General features: G+C 45.6%; 1 protein-coding gene and 1 long non-coding RNA gene across 3 annotated transcripts in view; one reads left to right on the top strand and one right to left on the bottom strand.

Annotated features, from left to right (window-relative positions):
* LOC122933399 (omega-hydroxyceramide transacylase-like) overlaps positions 1 to 2,045 on the bottom strand; it is a 75,902-nt gene extending 73,857 nt beyond the window's left edge. Inside the window, exon 1 of the mRNA XM_044288372.1 lies at positions 1,748 to 2,045. Within this exon, the coding sequence (XP_044144307.1) occupies positions 1,748 to 1,946 (199 nt within the window). The 5' untranslated portion in view covers positions 1,947 to 2,045. The remainder of the gene's footprint in view (positions 1 to 1,747) is intronic.
* Positions 1,905 to 15,966, top strand: LOC122933400. 2 transcript variants are annotated; one of them, XR_006388428.1, is made up of 5 exons: positions 1,905 to 2,038; positions 12,150 to 12,216; positions 13,944 to 14,040; positions 15,337 to 15,421; positions 15,624 to 15,966. It is a non-coding gene; the product is annotated as an uncharacterized LOC122933400 (long non-coding RNA). The 2 variants fall into 2 exon arrangements; XR_006388427.1 differs by lacking the exon at positions 15,337 to 15,421.
* The last annotated feature ends 9,978 nt before the right edge of the window (positions 15,967 to 25,944 follow it).

Consider the following 25,944-nt stretch of genomic DNA (forward strand, 5'->3'; position numbering starts at 1 on the left):
TTATTCTGCGTTTCATATATACAAGCTAGAGCTTTAGTAATGTACACGGGTCCTACCGCCTGCTGGTCACTAGGCCAGAACAAGCCGTCTCAGGGAAATGGAGAGGTTAAAAGAAAAAACTAAACCAAATAAAAGCTTACTAAATGCACGAGTGAGTGGCCGGGGTAGCCTGCTTCCATCTCGGCATCCTTACAGAATCTGTATTCTCCCGATGCCGGCTTCCTTACTGCGCCTGCGCTAACTACTTTACCGTGAGGAAGCCGGGACCAGGAGCGCGGCATTCACTTACAGTGCCGAATACAGAAGCGCACGGCACAGGCGCGGGAATTTGTATTCGATACTGAGAAGTTAAGTCAATCAACAGGAGCGGGGCGGGAGGGGCGCGATGGGCGGCTGAACTGGTTAGTGAACGGAGCCCTCGAGGTGCTAATGACGCCCACATAGCACCTAAGGGGCTCATTAGCATATCTATAAAAGTACCTTTAACAAAAACGGCTGCAGGAAATACTGTTAGAAACATACTGTTATGTAGTGCTGACAGCGAATCGCTAATGTCAGTCAGCTACATAACAGTATTTCTGGTGGTAGAAACCCTTTAAGTCCCAAAAGTATCGATTGGGTATCGAAATTTCGATACCCGCAACAACCCTAATTTAGACAACCATATTTTTGGGTCTGCTTCCGTTTCCGCAAATTTTGTGGAATGGGTGCGCACCCATTTATTTTAATGGAAATGTCAAAAGATGCGGGCAGCACACAGTGCAATTGCGGACTAGAATAGGCATTTCTATCATAGGGCCGGCCATATGCACTCCGCAAAATGCTGGGATCCGTGTTTGTGGACCGCAAATCAAATAAGTCATGTGAACGTAGCCTAAGGGCATGCCGGGCGTTCCTTGCAATTTGCGGTTCCCAATGCACAGTCGACACCTGTGTGGTTTTCGCAGACCCATTCTACTTGAATGGTTCCATGAAAATATTATATTATATTTTTTTATATTTTTTTGCAGTGTGGAGGCAAGTGGATAGGTCCGCATCCATGATGTGGTGCACAAACGGCCGGGGCCTGTATATTGCGGACCCGCAATATGGGCCAGCCAGAACCCTGAGGTTCAGTTCACACTTCAGTTTATCTGGTCAGTAATTTCCAGTTACCAAGAGCCAGAGATAAATGCGGGTCAAAAAAATAAAAAAAACAGAACAGGTGCAGATCTTTCCATTACACCTGATCTCCGACGAGGCTTCACTACTGGTTTTGGTTCACAAAGGCCTAAGGCACACGGCCGTTCCATGCATTGGGGACCATAATTTGTGGTCCCCGATGCACGGGCAACATCCATGTGGCGGCCGGGACGAGACCCATTCAATTTGAATAGGTCCGTGCCTCCAGATTGCGGACCCATTTAAGTGAATGGGTCCACATCCGTGATGTGGGGAGCACACAACCATTGTGTGAACATACCCCAAGTGCTCCAAACTTGAGAAATTCTGTATTTTACTGCACATACAAATGGTGTAATATATATTTTACATACACTACCATGTTGAATACTCATACACGCACTACATTTTGAAGACATTCAAGAAACACATTTCACACGTAAAGCAAAGAACATACAGCATGTTCTGTGTGCCCCTATCATAAACAAGTATGCAGAAGGCTAGAAGAAAGGGTTAATTTGTCAGATTGAAGTCCAATAACCCAGTATTAGGTAACAGCAAAGTGTAAACCGCATGCAGTTCTTACCTAGATCAATATTGAAGACCACAGCAGCTGCAGCCAGACACCCAGCTGATGATCCATACACCTGTGGTGCGGACTTTAATATTTCTGGGGCCCGGTCAAGGAGGGCTTGGACCACTCCAAGCTGGTATATGCATAGGAAACCACCCCCAGAGAATGAGATAGACAGAGGGCGCCTTCCAGAGGATGTCTCATGTTCCATGGTCTAAGGAGAGCACTGAGGATTCCTTGCCTTCTGTAGAACTCCTTTCTGTGTCTTCATGAATACATGTTGCAGAGGATTTATTTGATGAGGTATAAGGCCCCCGCCCCTTCACAGACCCTCCGCATAATTAGCATAATAGGCTGTGGTCGACAAATAGTCTCTTTGTAGAAACCAGTTATTGACATGCCCCATTTTTACTGCATATTGCATAAGCTGACTGACACCGAAGGGCACATTTAGGGCTCATGCACATGACCGCTGCTGTTTTGCGGTCTGTTTTTCACGGATCCGTTTTTCCATATCTGAGGTTTTTTTTCTCTGATTTAAGTCCTTTTCCGTTCTGTTATTGCACATATGATCCGTTATCTTGGATAATTATAACAATTGTCGTGCGACACATGTCATTGTATAGCCCTAGCCTTAGGCCGAATGCACACGGCCGTTTTTCACGGCCGTGAGCGGTCCGTGGAACCACGGGCTGGATTCCTGCTGAGAGCAGGAGCGCACGGCGTCATTGGTTGCTATGACGCCGTGCGCTCCCTGCTGTCGCCGCAATACAGTAATACACTGGTATGATCTATACCAGTGTATTACTGTTCTGTGCCGGCAGCAGGGAGCGCACGGCATCATAGCAACCAACAACGCCGTGCGCTCCTGCTCTCAGCAGGAATCCTGCCCGTGGTTCCCCGGACCGCTCAGGGTGAGTTCACACCTTAGGGTGAGTTCACACTTCAGTTAATTGATCAGTTATTTCCATCAGTTAGGGCTCATTCACACGAACGCGTGATGCCCGCAATCCACGGGCACCGTTCCGTGGCCATTCCGCATCATGGATGCGGACCTATTAATTTCAAAGGGGCTGCAAATCCAGAAATGCGGAACGGAACACTACAGAAGCACTACGGAGTGCTTTCTGGGTTCCGTTCACTGCTTCCGCACCGCTAAAAGATAGAACTTGCTCTATCTTTTTGAGGAACAGAAGGATTGCGAACCCATTCAAGTGAATGGGTCTGCGATCCCCATGTGCCTGCCCCATGAATGGTGCCAGCGCATTGCGGACCACAATTTGCAGTCCTCAGCACGGGCTTCACGCGTTCGTGTAAACGAGCCCTTATTGTGAGCCAAAACCAGCAGTGAAGCCTACTGAGAGATAAGGTCTAAGGCCTCTTGCACACAAACATTTTTTTTTTCCCATTTACGTTCCGTTTTTTGCGTTCCGTATACGGAACGATTCATTTCAATGGATCTGCAAAAAAAAACAGAAGGTACTCCGTATGCCTTCCGTTTCCATATTTCCATTCCGTTCAAAGAAAGAACATGTCTTATTCTTGTCCGCATAATGTACAAGGATAGTACTGTTCTATCAGGTGCCAGCTGTTCCGTAAAAAACTGAATGCACATGGACGTCATCCGTATTTTTTGCGGATCCGTTTTTTGTAGACCGCAAAATACTGAAAAAGCCATACGGTCATGTGCAATAGGCCTAATGGAAAGATTTTCACCTGTTCTGTGTTTTTGACCCGCACCTGGTTTTGGCTCACAATAAGGGTCCATTCACACGTCCGCAAAATGGATCCGCATCCGTTCCGCAATTTTGCGGAACGGGTGCAGACCCATTCATTTTCAATGGGGCCGGAATGTGCTGTCCGCATCCACATTTGCGGATCCGCACTTCCGCATCCGTGCTTCCGTTTCCGCAATTGCGGACAAGAACAGGCATATTCTATTAGTGCCGGCAATGTGCGGTCCGCAAAATGCGGAACTCACATTGCCGCTTTCCGTGTTTTGCGGATCCGTGGCTCCGTGTATCCGCAAAACACATTGCGGACGTGTGAATGGAGCCTAACTGATGGAAATAACTGACCAAATAACTGGAATATAAACACAGCCTTAGGCCCCATGCACACGGCCGTGTTTCACAGCCGTGTGCGGGCCGTGGAACCGCGGCCTGGATCCCTCCTGAGAGCAGGAGCGCACGGCGTCACTGGTTGCTATGACGCCGTGCGCTCCCTGCTGCCGCCGCAATACAGTGATACACTGGTATGATCTATACCAGTGTATTACTGTACTGTGCCGGCAGCAGGGAGCGCACGGCGTCATAGCAACCAGTGACGCCGTGCGCTCCTGCTCTCAGGAGGGATCCAGGCCGCGGTTCCACGGCTGTGAAACACGGCCGTGTGCATGGGGCCTTAGGCCTCTTTCACACTACCGTTTTTTTTTTCCGTTTTGCGGTCCGTTTTTTGCGTTCCGTATACGGTCCGTATACGGAACCATTCATTTCAATGGTTCCGCAAAAAAAACGGAATGTGTTCCGTATGCACTCCGTTTCCGTATTTCCGTTTTTACGTTCCGTTGAAAGATAGAACATGTCCTATATTTGGCCGCAAATCACTGTCCGTGGCTCCATTCAAGTCAATGGGTCCGCAAAAAAAACGGAACACATACTGAAATGCATCCGTATGTCTTCCGTATCCGTTCCGTTTTTTTTTAAACCATCTATTGAAAATGTTATGCCCAGCCAAAATTTTTCAATGTAATTACTGTATACTGTATATGCCATACGGAAAAACGGAACGGAACAACGGAACGGAAACGGAACCACAACGGAAGCAAAAAAACGGAACAACGGAGGCAAAAAAAACGGAACAACGGATCCGTGAAAAACGGACCGCAAAACACTGAAATGGACATACTGTAGTGTGAAAGAGGCCTTACCAAGCTCGTCAGTTTTTCAGGTGTATTTCATTTGGCTGTCATTCTGTTGCCGAGCATTTATTAAAAGTCGTGCAGCAGGTATTTTTAATACTCTGACCTCTGGTTGTTTTTCAGTTAGACAGGTTGATATTCACTTAGACTGGTCTAATTTATTTGCACATAAAAAGAGTTCTTATCTTTGCGGAGAAAAGTCGCATGTCAATTTGAAAAAAAGTCACAATTCACCTCTGAAGAAAAGTACACCAGCCCTGGGGTGGCATAGAAATAAGACAAATTCAGGCGTAAAAAAATGGCACACCTAGGTTGGAAAAAATTAGCAAAAGTTAGAAATCTTCTGAATTAGGGCTCATGCACACGAACGTATTTTCTTACCGTGTCCCTCCATTATTTTTGCAGACCGTATATGGAACCATTCATTTCAATGGGTCTGCAAAAAAAAAACTGAAGTTACTCCGTGTGCATTCAGTTTCCGTATGTCCTTATTTCCGTTTCGCAAAATAATAGAACATGTCCTATTATTGTCCGCATTATGGACAAGGATAGGACTGTTCTATGAAGGGCCAACTGTTCTGTTCCGAAAAATACGGAATGCACGCGGATGTCATCCGTATTTTTGGTGGACTGCAAAATACATACTGTCGTGTGCATGAGCCCTTAGTCTAAAAAAATCTAAATAGATGGATAAGACACAAAAGCAGTTTCAGTAGTAAATGTGACGGGCACCGATCAGTCTGCACTGCAAAAAAATATAATACAATAATAAAATTCAATTTTTTTTTGTGGTGCGGAGGCATGGACCAAAATGCCATAAAGCGCTCTATAGTGCATCCGCGGCCTTCTGGTCCGTTTCTTCCGGATTGTGGACCCATTCAAGTGAATGGGTGAATAAGCATCCGGGATACGGTGCACACACCCCCAGTGTCCGTATATTGCAGACCTGCTGTTTGTGGGCCGCAATACGGGCCGCCACATGTTCGTGTGCATGAGCCTTTCACGTGTCCCCGAGACTTTCTGGTAATAGGCTCTTTAGTCCACATTTGCCGAGTTCTGATCTGTTTGGGGCAGTACTTTTTGAAGCTTCAGATAAACCTGATAATGTTTTTCCATATCCAAATATACAAATGGAGTCATAAACCGCGATGTGACAGTCGCAAAGATTTGGGTTGGATTAGTGGTCGATTGTCGTGCGTGACTTCATAGACCACAATGAAACTCACCTGGGACTTGGCTGTGTTTTTGCTGCCAAATTACAGCTCTAAAATTGTCATATAACAGCAAGTTAGAAAAATGTTTGTGGTTGTGTGACCCTTCACCGTGTAGCCCCAGACTCATATTTTATCTATATGTGTAACAATGTAAAGGTGCCTTCATACTCCGGCAAGGCCCCCGACATGCCCCTGTCCCACCCAACTGCCGAACACCTGAAATTGGCTGTGCTATTAGGGCCGCTTCACACGAGCGGATGCCGTGCGTGGCATCCGCTCCGTGAAAGAGTGCCAAGACCCGCTGCAGACTGCAGAGGCACGGAGCGGTAACATGACTGTTAATGCTCCGTGCCTCTCTGTGATCTCTTTACTACGAAATCACAGTTGTCACTGTGATTTCGTAGTAAAGAGATCACAGAGAGGCACGGAGCATTAACAGTCATGTTACCGCTCCGTGCCTCTGCAGTCTGCAGCGGGTCTTGGCACTCTTTCACGGAGCGGATGCCACGCACGGCATCCGCTCGTGTGAAGCGGCCCTTAGGCTAGGTCTACACGACGACATTTGTCGCGCGACATTTTGTTGCACCAATGTCGCGCGACAATTTTTATAATGGCAGTCTATGGTGTCGCACTGCAACATGCAACATGCTGCGACTGCGAAGCGACAGTCGCAGAAAATCCATTCGTGATGGATTTTTCTGCGACTGTCGCGTCGCAGCATGTCGCATGTTGCAGTGCAACACCATAGACTGCCATTATAAAAATTGTCGCGCGACATTAGTGCAAAAAAATCTCGCACGACAACTGTTGCGCCCTATCTGTCGCGCGACAAATGTCGTCGTGTAGACCTAGCCTTAAACACAGTCACACAGACAGTTTAAAAAAATTGACCTGCAACAATTTTTTCAACTTAAGTAGTTTTTTTCCCACCAGAATTGCATCCATTTTACAACTGCTTTTCACACGTGTGAATAAAAACTATATGAAAATAAGGACTCTTTTACATGTCAGAGCATCACAGACAGCACATGTACCTATTGATTTATTTTTGGGTCTCATGCACACGACCATATTTTTGGTGCGCCTGCAATCCACATTTGTTGCGGGTCCGATGTCGACCCTTTCACTTCAATGGGGCCGCAAAAGTATAACTATTTCGTGGCCCCACAAAAAAACAGAACATGGCCTATTCTTGTCTGTTTTACGGACAAGGATAGGACAGTTCCATAGAGGGCAGAATTTTCCGCTCCAAAAAATGCAGAAGGCACACAGCCGGTATCTGTGTTTTGCGGATCCGCAATTTGTGGACTGCAAAAACTGCTACAGCCGTGTGTCTTTTTTTACACTTGTGGAAAAACAAAACCACGGAGACATGAACTACTTTGGTCCATAATGCACATGACCATATTTTTGCTGCGCATCCAATCCGCATTTTTTGCAGAACCATTCCGCATGTCTGCAAAAGAATAGAACATGTCATATTCTTGTCCGTTTTGCGGAAAGGGATAGGCATTGTTATAATTGATCCGCAAGATACATACGGTCGTGTGAATGCACCCTTAACTAAGCTCGCCTTTTTTTTTATGTGAAAATAAAAACAACAAAACAGGTGTATTGACAGTCTGTCTTCAATTAGTATGTAATTTATTATCGTTTCATGAATCTGCAGTGGCGAATAATATATAGGGGGGGGGGGCACATAAGATACCACAGTCAAAAATGGGGGGGCACTAATAATTTTCACCACTTAATCATACTACTGAAAAAAATAAAATAAAGTATTGTGGTATACAGGGATATCTTTTTATTGTACAGTGATGGCCAGTTTGCCGTGTTCGCCCACGAACACATGCGGGCTGCCATCTTAACTCACAAATCCTGCAAGGCACAGGTAAGTCCTTACCTGTGCCTGCCCTGCGACCCGGTCTGAAGCAAATGCGGTCACCGGGAGCAGGCAGTTCTGAGAACAGTCCGATGAAGGCCCCCGGCGGCTGTTCTCGGAACTGCCTGCTCCCGGTGACCGCGTTTGTTTCAGACCGGCTTGCGGCACTGGTAAGGACTTACCTGTGCCTTGCCGGACTTGTGAGTTAGGATGGCAGCCCGCATGTGTTCGCAAACACGGCGAACTGGCCATCATTGCTAACGTAATGCATTTTTTTGGTATGAGATGACGGTTTAATTGACACTATTTTGTGGGGCATACACCTTTTTGATTGCTTGGTATTACACTTTTTGTGATGTAAGGTGACAAAAAAATTGCTTTTTTTACACCCTTTTTTTTTTTTACAGTGTTCACCTGAGGGGTTAGGTCATGTGATATTTTTATAGAGAAGGTACTTACGGATGCGGCAATACCTAAAATGTATACTTTTTTAATTTATTTAACTTTAACACAATAAAAGCATTTTAGAAAAAAAAAGTTTTAGGGCTCGTTCACGACAACCGTGTGAATCCCGTGCCTATGCTGTGGACAGCAAATTGCAGTCTGCAATGCACGGGCACCGACCGTGGCTCAGCCGCATGGGGATCGTGGACCCATTTACTTGAATGGGTCTGTGATCCGTCCGTTCCACAAAAAGATAGAACTTGCTCTATCTTTTTGCGGTGCAGAGGCACGGAACAAAACCCCAGGAAGCACTCCGTAGCACTTTCATAGTGTTCGGTTCCTTGCTTCCGTTCCGCATCTCTAGATTTGCGGACCCATTGAAGAGAATGGGTCCGCATCTGTGATGTGGAATGCACACGGAATGCTTCCCGTGTATTGCGGATCCGCAAATACTGCAACGGGCAGCACACGTTCATGTGAATGAACCCTTAGTGTCTCTATACTCTAAAAGTCATATTTTTTTATTTTTTCGGCGATTGTCTCATGTAGGGGCTCATTTTTTGCAGGATGAGGTGACAGTTTGATTGGTACCATTTTGGTGTACATAGGACTTTTCTGATTAATTATATTACCTTTTTTGCGAATTGAGGTGGGCAAAATCTCAATTTCATCCTATTCTTTAATTTTTTTTTTATGGCGTTTACCGTGCGGGGAAAGTAACATGACCCTTTCAGACATCAGGTAGTTACGGATGCGGTGATCAAACATGTGTAGTGTATTTTATTTTTTACATTTTTAATCAGTGATAAATGTGCGGCTATAAGAAGAAAAAAAAATATATTTTTACTTTTTAAAACTTTTTTTTTACCCAGACCCACTTGGTTCTTGAAGATCCAGTGGGTCTGATGCCTATATAATATACTACAGTACACTATATAGTGTACTGTAGTGTTTTGTGACTTTACACTTAGCCTGATCAGGTTGCTGCCTTTAGCACAAGCCTGATCCGGCTTAGCTATACCATGGCAAGCCGGAAGCCTGTTAGGGCGTCCAGTTGCCATGGTAACCATCGGACGCTGCAACAACAGAGCAGCCACCCATCAAGTATCGGGTGGCTGCAAGGGCAGAGCAGCGCCCGATGGGAGAGGGAAGGAGCTCCCTCCCTTTTACCCCTTCCATACAGTGGTCCCCTTCCGTAAAGGGGCCTTGTTTTTAGTTCCATATACAGTCCATATACGGAACCATTCATTTCAATGGTTCCGCAAAAAAAAGGTCACTTTACGGAATGCAAAAAACCTTTGTGTGAATGAGCCCTAAGACAGATCTATAGTCACTAAAACTGTCCTAATAAGTCTGAGAATTAAATTGAAGCTGAAATCTCTGTGAAAAAGGGCAAAATGTGGTGCAACATGCCACTCAAAACAGAGACAGAAAAGTACACCTGCCACCTGCGCTGGAGTGCCCCATACATAAATAGGTCTGAACATAGTTGCAAAGTTTGAAAACTTCTAAATTAGTCTTAAAACTCAAAATAGATGCAACAGGCGCAAATACCGCCAAAACAGGAGCAAAATCAGTTGCTAAATGAGACTGAAAAAATAAGACAGTCGTAAACAGGCTTTTAACTCATGAAAACAGGTGCAGACACTATAGTAAATGTGCCCCGAGGATGGCCACTAGTGTTGATCGAGCACCAAAGTGCTCAGGTGCTCAAGTAGAACACTTTGGGATGCTTGGGTGCTCTACAGAGCACCCGAGCACAATGGAAGATAAAATCGATTTTAGAGGGAAAAGTGTTAGGAAACATTCTTTCCTGTATATTTACTTGTATATAAAGTGCAAGTGCTGCCAAAAATTACAAGGAAGAGGCACTCCTATACAACCTGTATATCACATAAAGGAGGGCCTCATTCAAATTGTGATACAATTGTTCAGGTAGTGGGACTTCTACACTCATAAAGCCTATGCACTAAGTGAAAGGGCTGCCAAAAATTACAAGGAACTGTCACTCCAATACACCCTTTATTACACATAAAGGAGGGCATCATACACAGCCTTCAAAAATTATGATTGATGGTTTGCTGGTGACCCTCTAAAACATTAGGCGCAAGGGCCTGCTGGTGACCCTCTAAAACATTAGGCGCAAGGGCCGCTGCTGATCTGACCATCTAAAACATTAGGGGTGAGGGTCTGCTGCTGAGCTGACCCTCTAAAACATTAGGGGTGAGGGTCTGCTGCTGAGCTGACCCTCTAAAACATTAGGGGTGAGGGTCTGCTGCTGAGCTGACCCTCTAAAACATTAGGGGTGAGGGCCTGCTGCTGATCTGACCCTTAAAAACATTAGCGGCGAGGGCCTGCTGCTGATGTGACCATCTACATTAGGGGTGAGGGCCTGCTGCTGAATTTATTCAACAGACTTTTGGGTCCTTCAGGAGGTGGTCACACTATATTTCTATATATATATGAGATTCAGTGGTCACTGGGGCCGAAGTGTGACTTTTTCTCACCTCACTGACTAGTTTTTTAAAAAATACATTTTAATGGTTCATTTTAAAATATTTATTTAATACCACTCTAAATTTTAAAATTCCTCAAATATTGGAGAGATGGGAATTACATATAGTACTGACAGTGCGGACTTGTTGGGGTGCCTGATATCTTCTCAGGACTGTCTCCCTTCTCTTTATATATCCTACTCCTATCTCTCAGTCTATTTGATATCTCGGCTCCTATTTTACTATATGCACTCTCTCCCCTGTTGGGGTTCCCTACTCTCCAATATTGAACTAAAAATCAATGTCACTCCTGCATCCCTACATGTTTCGCCGTACAAACGGCTTCTTCAGGGGATGGCGTGCAGGTAACAGCGTGTGTGAGGCTATTCCAAGGCTTTATGCCTTCTCTTAGTGTGGGCGGGTGTCATCTAGCCAATCGCTGCAGGAATCAGCTTGATTGGCACTCTTCGCGGTCAATAGATGTTTATTTCCGGTATTCCGAGTTGGCGTCATCAGTCCTCCTTTGATGACTTAGCGTCGCCTACCCGTGACGTTTCTGCTCTGCGTCGCGGGTCCTCCTCTGATGACGTGTACTTGCTCTTTCGGTTTGCCTTGGCTCTTGCTTCGCGCATGCGTCAAGACTTAGAGATTTTTTCACCGTCACGAGCGGTTTCTCTCCCCGACTGCCTTACCTGCGCTTGCGCCCGAACTCTTTCATTTTCTAAAGGAGAAGGTGAGAAATAGAGGTGGAGGGGGAAATAAGAGAGAACCATTGGGGGGACCTAAATTTGACATTGCCTCCATTTTTGCTACTTCAGGGGGAATAACTCATGTGTTGATTATTATTTTTTATGTCTATATAGGGAAATTTTTATATCTTTAATCCATGTTATTCATTGTTTATTGATATGTTATATCCAAATTCATTTCCTTCCTATATTACTTCTTGGGAGAAGGAAGGATCACTAAGCTTATTTTATGATACTCATACTGCACATTTATATCACTCTTTGTTATTGTTTACATAGAGAGAATCGTGTTCTTTTATGTGTCCTATATATATTTTCTTTATTAATCCCTATTGAGTTATCTAGCATCTTAATCCTATTGTTTATTTTTTGTATTTATTTTTTATTTTTAATTTTTAATTGATTTTATGTTATTTTTGGAGTTTTCTTTTCTTTTCTTCCTTTTTCAAATTTTTATCTTTTTGTCTCTATTTTTTATTTTTTATTTATTATTTTTTATTTATTTTTTATTTATAATTTTTATTTTAATATTATTATTATTTTTTAAGTTTTTGATGAATTTTTATTTGTTTTATTATTTTATCTCTCCTTTTGTTCTTTTTTCTTTTTCCTTCTTTTTATCTCTTTACCCCCTCCTTTTTTTTGGGGTATTTTCTCTTATTCATACTATAATGTCTACTTATAATTATTTCATTATTATTTTTCTATAGGTTCCTTATTCCTCCTTTCCTCGGATATCTTTCTCCCTAGAATGCCTGTCAGGAGCAAGAGTTATAGGTTAGTACTTCATTTATCATTGTTGTTCATACCGTCCGTTTGGATAGATGACATTTCTCTGTCCACGATTTTTACCATTTGTAATATTTAATATTATATTTATTATTTAAGCTTCGAAAAGCCTCTCACAATGATCTCAATTAGAGTTCCTTATTTGATTTTACTTTTCCTATTCATCTTTTTTTCACTTTTGTTTGTTGAGAGTTATGTTGCCGTTAACTCAAAGATTATATTATTATAAAAAGGAAGAAAAGGTGAATCCTTCATTTAGGCCATTCGGTGCTAGTGCATGGAGGCGGTATATCCACCTCGTCTCCTCTTGTTGGAGTTTCTTGTCTATGCTCCCTTGTCTGGGGTTTGTCTTTATTTTCTGTATCCCCCAGATCTTTAGGCCTGTGGTTTGGCCCTTATGGAATCTCTGCAAGTGTCTGGATAAGGGTGTCTCTTCCGTTGTATTTAGGACACTAAAATGTTTAGAGATTCTTCTTCTAAATTCTTGGATGGTTTTTCCTACGTATAACTTATTGCACTCGCATTGTATTCCATATACGATACCCATGCTTCTGCAGTTTATGTATTCCCTAATCTGGTAAATTTTACCATCAACAGGATTTACAAATTCCTTCTTGGGTGCCATATATCTGCAGAAGCTGCATGCTCCGCATGGGTATGAGCCTTTCGTTCTCAACCAAGTTTCTTTTTTTCTGATAGTTTTTTGAAAATGGCTCTTCACCAACATTTCCTTTAAATTTGTCCCACGTCTGTATGTGATACTTGGATTTTTTGGAAGTATCTGTACCAAGTCTCTGTCTGATTTCAAGACATGCCAATGTTTTTTCAGAATATTATACACCTGTCTATTCTGTACATCAAATGTCCCTATGCATCTGATCATCTTGTCAGTATTTTTCCTTTTTTCCCTCAGAAGGTCATCTCTATCCGTACTTTTTGCTCTATTATATGCCTGGTGCAGCACTTTCTTCGGGTAGCCTCTTGTTCTGAATCTGGAATATAGGATTTCACTTTCTCTGGTGAAGGCCTCAGTATCAGTGCAGTTCCGTCTTGCCCTAAGATATTGTCCTATGGGGATTCCTTTCTTTAATGGTTCTGGATGGAAGCTCTGCCAGTGTAGGAAACTGTTCGTTGATGTAGATTTCCTATGTATCTCAGTTTGTATTGTGCCTCTCTCATCCATCATGATTTTTAGATCTAAAAAGTCAATGCTATGCTCTTGGATCTCCATAGTAAATTTGAGGCCTAGACTGTTAGTATTTAATTCCTCCGTGAATTGAATGAATTCTGTTTTGGTCCCTTCCCAGAAAATTAAAATATCATCTATAAATCTTCCCCAAAATAATATTAAATCCGTGTATTTAGTATTAGTTTCTGTGAAAACGTGCTCATCTTCCCACCACCCTAGAAATAAATTCGCAAAACTTGGTGCACAAACCGTGCCCATTGCGGTCCCGTGTGTCTGCAAATAATAAGTGCCATCAAAAATAAAATAATTGTGAGTGAGAAGAAATTGTAACATTTCTATTACAAGTTCATTATGATTGTGAAAGTGGATCCCTTTAGTGTATAGATATTTTCGAACTGCTTCTATTCCTAACTCATGACTTATACTTGTATATAGCGCCTCAACATCGAGGCTCGCTATTAAGGTGTTGGGGCTTACTTCGATATCTTTCAGTTTCCTGACCAGATCTAATGTATCTTTAATATAGGATGGAAGACTTGCAACGAATGGTCTGATCATTATGTCCACGTATGTACTGATGCCTTCACACAGATTGTCGTTTCCGGAGACTATCGGTCTGCCAGGTAAGGGGTCTCTTTTTTTGTGTACCTTGGGTAAGGCGTAAAAGGTTGCTATTGTGGGGTATGGATTGAACAACATTTTGAATTCTTCTTTCGAAATCAGGTTCTCTTCTTTGGCATTTTTCAAAAGGGTTTCAAGTTCTTTTTTGAATTTCTCTGTAGGATTTAGTTCTAATTTTTTATATGTTTTCCCATCCCTTAATAATCTATTTACCATATTGATGTAATATTCCTGTTTCATTAGGACAATATTGCCCCCTTTATCAGAGGGTTTCACCACCACATTTTCTCTTTCTATCAGATCAGTTAGAGCTACCTTCTCTTCTGGGCTAAGGTTATTCCCTACCTCGCTCTTTTTCGTTTTTATTGTCTTCAGATCTTTCGTTACAAGGTTGACAAATGTCTCAACACTTGCATACCCTGAGAAGGGGGGAGTATACCTTGATTTCGGATGTAGGTCTGTGAATGGTGCTTGACCTGTTAGATTTTCTCCACTGCTTTCTCTGAATAGTTCTTCTAGAACTACAAGGGCTTCTCTTTCTTTTTTACCTGGGTCTTGTTTTTCTTTTTCCTTAAATTCTTTGTGTAGTGCCAGTTTTCTGGCAAATAAATTAATATCTTTGACCCAGGTAAAACAATCAAAACCTGGTGTAGGTGTGAATGAGAGACCCTTGTTCAGTAAAGATATGTGGTGGGGCTCCAGATCAATCTCTGCTAGGTTGATAATTTGCATACTTATAATTCCTTCTATGTTCTCTGTTGCTGGTTGTACCCCCACTTGTCTCGATCTCTCAATTGCACACCTGGCACTAAAAAAGAAGGTGTTATACTGCTTCCCCCTTGTGTCATATTTTGTGGGGTCGCCCCTTGTATTCCTTGTATTAGTGATGGTACATAAACAGTAGATGTAGAGGGCAAAGTAGATTGTACATTTGTGCCTTGTGTCATAAATGTTGGATTGACCTGTGGATGACCCTGCCATGGTCGACTCTGATTCGACCCTTTATTTCCTGCAGAGTATTGTGAATAGTTTCTCTGTTGGTACGAGCCTTTATAGTGTTTGTTCCTTTTTTTAGCTCCTGTTCTTGGGTATTTTCCACCTCCTTCAGATTCGGAGTTGTCAGTCTCAGATATATCTGTGTAGTCTCTTTGCTCTGTACTTCTGGGAAAGAAAGGAGCAACACTGTTTCTATTGCTGTTATATATATGGCCGGTGTCAAAATCCCTTTTATCTCTTAGGTATTTTTTATGTTTCCTCTCTTTGATCTCTGTTTGTAAATTCTCTATGTTTTTCTGTAGTTGGTTTTCTAAATTCCCAAATTCAACTTGGTTTCGGAATATCTGAATGTCAGCTATCTCCTTCTCAAGTTGAGCTGCCAAGTTTGTAAGTAATTTCTTCTCGTATTCGCATATATAGGCTTGCATGCGTAACGAGTTCTCTGTAATCAGGTCTTCCCACCCCTTGATAAATTCCGTATCTTCCTGATGCGCATTAGGGACGATACGAATGCGCATCCCTCTATATACAATTTTTTTGGTTCTCTCTTATTTCCCCCTCCACCTCTATTTCTCACCTTCTCCTTTAGAAAATGAAAGAGTTCGGGCGCAAGCGCAGGTAAGGCAGTCGGGGAGAGAAACCGCTCGTGACGGTGAAAAAATCTCTAAGTCTTGACGCATGCGCGAAGCAAGAGCCAAGGCAAACCGAAAGAGCAAGTACACGTCATCAGAGGAGGACCCGCGACGCAGAGCAGAAACGTCACGGGTAGGCGACGCTAAGTCATCAAAGGAGGACTGATGACGCCAACTCGGAATACCGGAAATAAACATCTATTGACCGCGAAGAGTGCCAATCAAGCTGATTCCTGCAGCGATTGGCTAGATGACACCCGCCCACACTAAGAGAAGGCATAAAGCCTTGGAATAGCCTCACACACGCTGTTACCTGCACGCCATCCCCTGAAGAAGCCGTTTGTACGGCGAAACATGTAGGGATGCAGGAGTGACATTAGATTTTTAGTTCAATATTGGAGAGTAGGGAACCCCAACAGGGGAGAGAGTGCATATAGTAAAATAGGAGCCGAGATATCAAATAGACTGAGAGATAGGAGTAGGATATATAAAGAGAAGGGAGACAGTCCTGAGAAGATATCAGGCACCCCAACAAGTCCGCACTGTCAGTACTATATGTAATTCCCATCTCTCCAATATTTGAGGAATTTTAAAATTTAGAGTGGTATTAAATAAATATTTTAAAATGAACCATTAAAATGTATGTTTTAAAAAACTAGTCAGTGAGGTGAGAAAAAGTCACACTTCGGCCCCAGGGGCCTGCTGCTGAACTGACCATCTAAAACATTAGGGGTGAGGGTCTGCTGATGAGCTGACCCTCTAAAACATTAGGGGTGAGGGCATGCTGCTGATCTGACCCTTAAAAACGTTAGGGGTGAAGGTCTGCTGCTGAACTGACCCTCTAAAACATTAGCGGCAAGGGCCTGCTGCTGAACTGACCATCTAAAACATTAGGGATAAGGGTCTGCTGCTGAGCTGACCCTCTAACATATTATGGGCGTGTGCCTTCTGCTAATCTGACCATCTAAAACATTAGTGGCGAGGGCATGCTACTGATCTGACCATCTAAAACATTAACCCTGGGTTCACACCTGAGCGTTTCTGAGACGCGCGTATTTGTCGCGCGTTTTTATGCGCATTTTTTGCAATAGTAAACGCGCGTTTGTGTGATTGACTGCAGTGTTGTCCAATGAGTCTATGGCCAAAACGCCCAACAAACGCCCCAAAAAAAGCTCAAGAACTTGTTTATACATCGGGCGTTTTACAGCGCGTTCAAACGCACTGTAAAACGCTCAAGTGTGAACCAGGGCCATAGGGAAGCATTGGTTTTCACGTGTTGAGCGTTTTACAGCGCGTGAAAAACGCTCAGGTGTGAACTTAGGGTAAGGGCGAGGGCTTGCTGGTGACCCTCTAAAACATTAGTGGCGAGGGCATGCTACTGATCTGACCATTTAAAACATTAGGAGCGAGGGCAGGCTAATAAGGCTACTTTCACACTAGCGTTCGGGGCTCCGCTTGTGAGTTCCGTTCAAAGGCTCTCACAAGCAGCCCCGAACGCTTCTGTCCAGCCCTAATGCATTCTGAGTGGATGCGGATCCGCTCAGAATCCATCAGTCTGGCAGCATCTGGCGTCCGCTCCGCTCAGCAGGCGGACACCTGAACGCTGTTTGCAGCGTTCGGGTGTCCGCCTGGCCGTGCGGAGGCAAACGGATCCGTCCAGACTTACAATGTAAGTCAATGGGGACGGATCAGTTTGAAGATGACACAATATGGCTCAATTTTCAAACGGATACGTCCCCCATTGACTTTCAATGTAAAGTCTGGACGAATCCGTCTGCGGCTACTTTGACACTTAGAATTTTTTTTACAATATAATGCAGACGGATCCGTTCTGAACGGATCCACCGTCTGCATTATATGAGCGGATCCGTCTCAGACGGATCCGCTCTGAACGCAAGTGTGAAAGTAGCCTAAACATGTTGATATAATGGAGGAGGAGGATGAGAAAATGAAGATTGCATTCAATACACCATAAAAGCCACATTTAAAGTGCCTTTATGTTCAGCCGCTTTCTTCTGGTGGAGTACAGAAGTCAGGGGCAATCCAGGCGTTGTTCATTTTGATGAAGGAATGGCGATGAAAAGAGCTCTTTGGAATATCCAAGTGTGGGATCACTTGTTTGCCAAGACTCTCCATGGTGGGAGGAAGGAGGATCAGGGCGAGGATTCTGTTGACCAGACTCTTGGCTACTGAGACTGGACTTTGTGGAAGACGGGGTAGTGCTTAATAGTGTTGATCACGAATATTCTAATCGCGAATATTGGCACTTTGAGAATTCGCGAATATCTAGAATATAGTTCTATATCTTCGTAATCGCAAATATTCTAGATTTTTTTTTCATCAGTACCCATGATCCCTCACTGCGTCTTGCTTGTGGGTCAATGAGAAGGCTGCAATATCTTTGACTTTAGGAGTAGAGTTGATCGCTTATTTTCGCATTGCTAATTGTTATTGCAAATTTTCCGATTGCCGATTTTTGCAATCAAGAAAATTATGACTGGAGATCATGAATTCTTGAATATATGACGAATATTCACCCAAATATTTGTAAAATATTGCGAATTCGAATATTGCCCATGCCGCTCATCACTGGTGCTTAACCGACTGGAAGCATTATCTGCTGCAATCCAACAGACCACCTAGTCGCACTGGTGTCACTTCGAGAGTGGTGTCCTGCGCCGCCCTGCAAACTGGGACATAAAGCTAGGTAACGTGGATGAGTGCGTTTCTTGTGCTCTGGCAGCAGGCAGTTTCATCGTGCCCAGGGCCATGGCCTCTGCGTGCACCATCAGCAGCACGGCCACTTCCCCGTCCCTTACTGCTCGCCTTGCACATTTTAAATGGTATATGTGCTTGCAAGTATGTCACACGTATAGTAGCGCAGGTTTTGTAAGTGTATGCACAAATAAATTAGGCTGAATGTCACAGATATTTAGGATGCGCAAACGTTATACAGAAGATGTAGCGCAGGTAATGTCACTGAGACTGTCACCAGCGGTCAAACAATTAGGCCTCTTTCACACTACAGTTTTTTGCGTTCCGTATACGGTCCGTTTTTTGCGTTCCGTATACGGTCCGTATACGGAACCATTCATTTCAAAAAGATAGAACATGTCCTATATTTGGCCGCAAATCACAGTCCGTGGCTCCATTCAAGTCAATGGGTCCGCAAAAAAAACGGAACACATACGGAAATGCATCCGTATGTCTTCCGTTTCCGTTCCGTTTTTTGCGGAACCATCTATTGAAAATGTTATGCCCAGCCCAATTTTTAATATGAAATTACTGTATACTGTATTTGCCATACGGAAAAACGGAACGGAACAACGGAACGGAAACGGAACCACAACGGAAGCAAAAAACGGAACAACGGATCCGTGAAAAACGGAACGCAAAACACTGAATTCAACATACTGTAGTGTGAAAGAGGCCTTAAGCTGAATGTCACAGATATTTAGGATGCGCTAATGTAACACAACAGATATAGAAGAGGTTGTGTCACTGTCAGCAGTCGCCAAACAATTGCATGCAATTTAGCGCAGGTTGTGCTAATAATATATATTGCAGCCAGATAAAACAATAGTCCTTAAAAGAACTTTTGAGTCTCTAACACCTTTCAACACTAAACAATTCCTGACCCTACACTTTCTGTCCCTTCTGCTGCATTCTGCTCTCCCTGACTAAGGCTTCATGCACACGACCGTTATTTTTGCTGTCCGCAAAAACGGGTTCCGTAGTTCCGTGATCTGTGTCCGTTTTTCCTTCCGTGGGTCTTCCTTGATTTTTAGAGGATCCACGGACATGAAGGAAAAAGTCGTTTTGGTGTCCACCTGGCCGTGCGGAGCCAAACGGATCCGTCCTGACTTACAATGCAAGTCAATGGGGACGGATCCGTTTGACGTTGACACAATATGGTGCAATTGCAAACGCATCCGTCCCCCATTGACTTTCAATGTAAAGTCAGGAGTCCCTATTATACCATCGGATAAGAGTTTTCTCCAATCCGATGGTATATTTTAACTTGAAGCGTCCCCATCACCATGGGAACGCCTCTATGTTAGAATATACCATCGGATTTGAGTTACATCGTGAAAACTCATATCCGACAGTATATTCTAACACAGAGGTGTTCCCATGGTGATGGGGATGCTTCAAGTTAGAATATACTAAGAAGTGTGTACATGACTGCCTCTTGCTGCCTGGCAGCACCCGATCTCTTACAGGGGGCTGTGATCCGCACAATTAACCCCTCAGGTTCCGCACCTGATGGGGTTAATTGTGTGTATCATAGCCCCCTGTAAGAGATCAGGGGCTGCCAGGCAGCAGGGGGCAGACCCCCCTCCCTCCCCAGTTTGAATATCACTGGTGGCCAGTGTGCGGCCCCCCCGGCCCCCCTCCCTCCCTCTATTGTATTATCATTGGTGGCCAGTGTGCGGCCCCCCCGTTCCCCCCCTACTTCCCTCTATTGTATTATCATTGGTGGCCATTGTGCGCCCTCCCTCTATTGTATTACTATCATTGGTGGCCAGTGTGTGGCCTCCCCTCCCCCCCGATCATTGGTGGCAGCGGAGAGTTCCGATCGGAGTCCCAGTTTAATCGCTGGGACTCCGATCGCTAACCATGGCAACCAGGACACTACTGCAGTCCTGGTTGCCATGGTAACTTAACAATATTAGAAGCATCATACTTACCTGCTGCACTCAGAACAAAGAAGAATGACCCCAGGTAACCCCCAACGTGAATACAAGGACAGTGCCTACATGTATATCGTATAGATACTAGGGGGTACCCGACAGAGCTCCGAGTGTAATAGCAGAAAAAGAGAAGAGAAGCTTAAAGTACCAAACTAGTAGTTAGAAAAATACAAAATGTTTTTATTATGAAATACATGATAAAAAAGTACATATATAATACATGCCACAGACAGGGTAAGGGAACAGGGAGGAAAAAAGAAGAAGCGCCACCCTGGAAGAGCACACTGGTCACAAGAGAGTATATAAAAAAAAACGCGAAACTCGCGTTGGGGTAGCGCCACCCTGGTTCCTGTCCACATCTGGTCCTCTCCTGGTGAGTCTTAGATCAGTCTCCCCGCCATGGTTCTATGCTGCCGATGTTGAGACACCTCACTTGGCTTTCCATCACCTGTTCATTGACATATTTGCATTGTCAATGCTTTTTGTACTCTGTGCATTATAGCCATACTGGTTGGGATTCTTTGATCTCTACTCCCCCCTTATATCTTTTCATCCATCATTCTTTATACTGTGTTCATGAGGTGGTCATTGTACCACACACTGTTGTATGTTCCTCATGTTCATAATATCATAACATTAATTTTTTTATATACTCTCTTGTGACCAGTGTGCTCTTCCAGGGTGGCGCTTCTTCTTTTTTCCTCCCTGTTCCCTTACCCTGTCTGTGGCATGTATTATATATGTACTTTTTTATCATGTATTTCATAATAAAAACATTTTGTATTTTTCTAACTACTAGTTTGGTACTTTAAGCTTCTCTTACCTGCTGCACTGTCTGTGACCGGCCGGGAGCTCCTCCCTCTTAAGTGACAGGTCTGTGCGGCGCATTGCTTAATGATCTGTCACTTACCAGTAGGAGGAGCCCCCAGCTGGTCACAGACAGCGCAGCAGGTAAGTTTGATGCTTCTAATATTGCTAAGTAACCATGGCAACCAGGAATGCAGTAGTGCCCTGGTTGCCATGGTTACCAATCGGAGCCCCAGCGATTAAACTGGGACTCCGATCGGAACTCTCCGCTGCCACCAATCCACCAATGATGGGGGGGGGGGGGGGAGGGGAGGCCGCACACACTGGTCACCAATGATATTAATACAATAGAGGGGGGGCCGGGGGGGCGCACACTGGCCACCAATGATAATACAATAGAGGGAGGGAGGAGGGACGCACATTGGCCACCAATGATAATACAATAAAGGGAGGGAGGGGGGACCCGCACACTGGCCACCAATGATAATACAATAGAGGGAGGGAGGGGGGGAGAGGGGAGGCCGCACACTGTGCCACCAATGAAATTAATACAATAGAGGGAGGGAGGGGGGGCCGGGGGGAGGCCGCACACTGTGCCACCAATGAAATTAATACAATAGAGGGAGGGGGGCCGCACACTGGCCACCAATGATAATACGATAGAGGGAGGACGGGCCGGGGGGGGGGCCGCACTGGCCACCAATGATATTAATATAATAGAAGGAAGGGGGACCGGGGGGGGCCGCACTGGCCACCAATGAAATTAAAACTGGGGAGGGAGGGGGGTCTGCCCCCTGCTGCCTGGCAGCCCCTGATCTCTTACAGAGGTCTATGATACGCACAATTAGCCCCTTCAGGCGCGGCACCTGAGGGGTTAATTGTGCTGATCACAGCCCCCTGTAAGAGATCGGGTGCTGCCAGGCAGCAGGGGGCAGTCATGTACACAGTTCGTAGTATATTCTAACTAGAAGCGCCCACATCACTATGGGAACGCCTCTGTGTTAGAATATACTGTCGCTTCTGAGTTTTCACGAGTTTTTATGCAGACGGATCTTCGGATCCGTCTGTATGAAAGTAACCTACGGCCACGGATGCCAATCTTGTGTGCATCCTTTTTTTTTCACGGACCCATTGACTTGAATGGGTCCGTGAACCGTTGTCTGTCAAAAAAATAGGATCACGGAGGCGGATGACAAACAGTGCATTTCCGACTTTTCAACGGACCCATTGAAAGTCAATGGGTCCGCAGAAAATCACGGAAAACGGAACAACGGCCACGGGTGAACACAACGGTCGTGTGCATGAGGCTTAAGGCCTCATGCACACGACAGTATTTTTTAACGTCCCGCATAACGTGGTTCCGTTGTTCCATGATCCGTGGCCATTTTATCTTCCGTTGTGCTCCGTGTTCCCGTTTCTTTTGCGGGCCGTCAGAAATCATGGAATGGTTAAAAAAATGTCATTTTAATATCTCCACCCAGGATAGTGGTATAAATGAAGGGCACCTGAGTTTGGTTTTGTGGCCATTTTCTGTAGTCTTTCCAGAGTACAGAGGTTATTTTGGCTGCTTCTCTTTGCTGGATCACCATGTCGGATTCAGAGGAAGAGGTCTTACTGCATTGGCTCGTTTCTCGGCAATGGGGACCGCGCACTCCTTTGTTGAATGAGGACCCGAGTAAAAGGCGACGATTTTGGGTTCATCCGATTGTTTCGCAACGCTACCGAAAAGGACACTTCCATACCCTCTACAAAGATCTGCGTCTGCATCTTGAGAAGTTCTATTCCTTCTGTCGGATGTCAGTGGGTACATTTGATCGCTTGCTGTCATCTCTATGTACTGTCCTTACCTTTATGGACACCAATATGAGGCGCAGCATTTCTCCTGAGGAAAGGCTCATCGTCACGTTGAGGTAAGCAATATTGAACATTTAAAGTTTCACCAGTAATGTGCACTGCTTCAGTTTGGCCGGACTAGGGCGCAGCTAAGGGTAGGCCTGCATGATTAGGTTTGGTTGCAGGGTCTTGGGGGTTAAGGGGTTAAGAGATTTGAATTGAATGTGGGGTGGGGGGCGTTGCTTTAGTGGGGTGGAGTTTGGGGGGCTATTTATGGGGGTGTAGCTAGGCAAGGGGTGCCATTTTGTGGAGTAGTTAAAACTGGTAAGATGTCGCAGACAGAGGGCATACGGACGCAGCGGGTACGGCCGCCGGCGCGCCTGAGTCCCACGGAGACCCCCCAGGTTCGGCGCCGAGTGAGGAGCCCCTCCGGGGACCCTCCACCCCAGGAGGCATCGAGGCGGTCTGTATCTTTGTCCTTCTGGCGTGGGAGGAATCCGATTGCTAGGCGGAACCCAGCGCAGGGCAGGAGGTCCCTCCCTCTGCCCTCTCCTGCAGGCGGCGATGGATCAGGAGCTGGGGCGGCGGGATCCCTTACCGGTATGGTGGTGGAGAGGCCTGCTCAGCGCGGGAGTGTCAGGGGCCATGGGGCACACAAGGCTGCGCAGCTGCTAGATGGTGGGGAGCGCAGGCCTCAGGCTGAAGATGTGCCGGGAAGATGTGATTTGCTCCAGCGCCCTCTAGGGGCCGGCAGTTAGAACGCACCCAGTATGGAGTGTGGTGGTCCAGAGGGAGGAAGGTCGTCAGGATGCAGGATGTTCCGCTGCAGGGTCCACAGCCCGCTGGTAGCAAGGTGAGAACCCGTGGGGATCCATTAATTCTATGTTAGGTGCCAAAGGGGGGAGCGGGCTGGGGGGGGGTCAAGGGGAGTTAGCTGGGGGTTTGGGACAGTTCTTGAGTAGTTTAGCGGGGTTGGGGAGTGCGGCCAGGGTCCCGGTGCCGGCGGTGGGGGTCCGGGCGGGGGACGTTGGGGGGAATGGTGAGGTGGTGACGCAGGATGGCGGGTTGGTTTCGGTGCAGACGCAGGCGGGGGGTGATGCGGGAGGTGATAAGGTGGGTGATGTGGCTCAAGGGGAGGTATATGTTTGTTTTGAGGGGCCGTTGGGGGCGCACTTGAGGCAGGAGGTGCGGGATAGGATTTGGAAAGGGGAATATGTGGAGATTTTTTCGCTCCTCCCGTTGGAGCGTTTTAATCTGGATAGGGAGCGGAAGGACGAGAAGAGGAAAGATGAGGATGAGAAGCGGCGGTACAGATTGATACCGCGTACGTTCTGGAATTGGTTGCAGGCTTTCGCAATCTTGGCGAGTGTCATAGGGGAGAAGAATCCGGAGTGTTGCTCGGCGTTATTCTGTTACATGGATGCGATAGGGGAGGCTTACCGGGTGTATGGGGGTGTGGGATTGTTACGGTACGCCGAACAGTTTAGGCAGAGGAAAGCGGTCCGCCCGAATATGCGGTGGGACCATAAAGATATCGGTTTATGGATGAGGGTGACGGCGCCAGGGAGGCAGGTGCAGCCCTTTCAGAGCGAGGCAGGGGTCAGAGCGAGGCAGGGGGGGCTGGGCAGTTTACATTGGCGGCCGCGTCCGCAAAGGGACAATGTTTCTTGTTTAACGAAGGGGGATGTAAGTTTGGCGCGAAGTGCAGATTCAAACATGAATGTGCCAGTTGCAGGGGGAATCACGCAGCGAACAGATGTTTTAAGGGGGCAAAGCACAGAGGGGGTGCGGATGGGGCTGGAAAATGGTCGGACGCCGGTGCGGGTGGAAAGGATGGGCCCATTCTTAGATAGATATCCTAACAGGGAGGTGGCGGAATGATTGAAGGGGGGGTTTTACGGTTGGGTTTGTGATTCTGTTGGATACTTTGCCGGCGGTTTGGGGGGTAAGAATTTGCGATCGGCACTTGAGCACGGTCAGGTGGTGGCGGAAAAATTGGCAGGTGAGGTTCGGTTGGGGAGGATGGATGGGCCGTTTGATGCTCCCCCGTTGGCGAATTTGAGAATTTCGCCGTTGGGGGTGGTGCCTAAAAAGGAGCCGAATAAATTTCGGTTGATACACCATCTTTCCTTTCCGAAAGGGGCGTCGGTCAATGACGGTATTGACCCCGATATTTGTTCGGTGGTGTATACGTTGTTTGATGCGGCTTTGGGTTGGGTGAGGAAGTTGGGGCCTGGGACGCTATTGGCTAAAACTGACATTGAGGCAGCGTTTCGCCTGATGCCGGTGAATCCAGTTAGCTTGCATTTGTTGGGATGTTGTTGGGAAGGGAGGTTTTTCGTGGACCGTGTTTGTCCATCGGGTGTTCGGTTTCTTGTGCGTTTTTTTAGAGGTTTAGTTCTTTTTTGGAATGGGTGGTGAGGGATGTGGCAGGTTGTTCGTCCATCATTCACTATTTAGATGATTTTTTGTGTTTGGGTCCGGCGGATTCGCGGGTGTGTGCATTGCTGTTGGGTTCGTTACAGGCGGTTTTTGCAGCGTTTGGAGTTCCGTTAGCGGGGGATAAGATGGTTGGTCCTATGACTGAACTGAGTTTTTTTGGGATCATTATCGATACGGTTAGGATGGAATGTAGACTCCCTGTGGAGAAGGTTCGGGATTTGCGGGAGATGGTGGCAAGGGTGGGGATGGCCAAGAAGATTCGGTTGAGGGATCTTCAATCGCTGTTGGGGAAGCTGAACTTCACCTGTCGCATTATGCCGATGGGCAGAATTTTTTGTAGACGGTTGGCAGCGGCGACGGTGGGGGTGACGGCTCCGCATAATTTTATTAGGCTGGGGAGAGAGTTGAGGACGGACTTAGAGGTGTGGGATGGGTTTTTGCAACATTTTAATGGAAGGGCGCTAGTCATGCAGGAGGTGATTGATACGTTTGATTTTGAGCT

This window comes from Bufo gargarizans, chromosome 3 (genome assembly GCF_014858855.1).
Source record: "Bufo gargarizans isolate SCDJY-AF-19 chromosome 3, ASM1485885v1, whole genome shotgun sequence".
Taxonomy (NCBI): domain Eukaryota; kingdom Metazoa; phylum Chordata; class Amphibia; order Anura; family Bufonidae; genus Bufo; species Bufo gargarizans.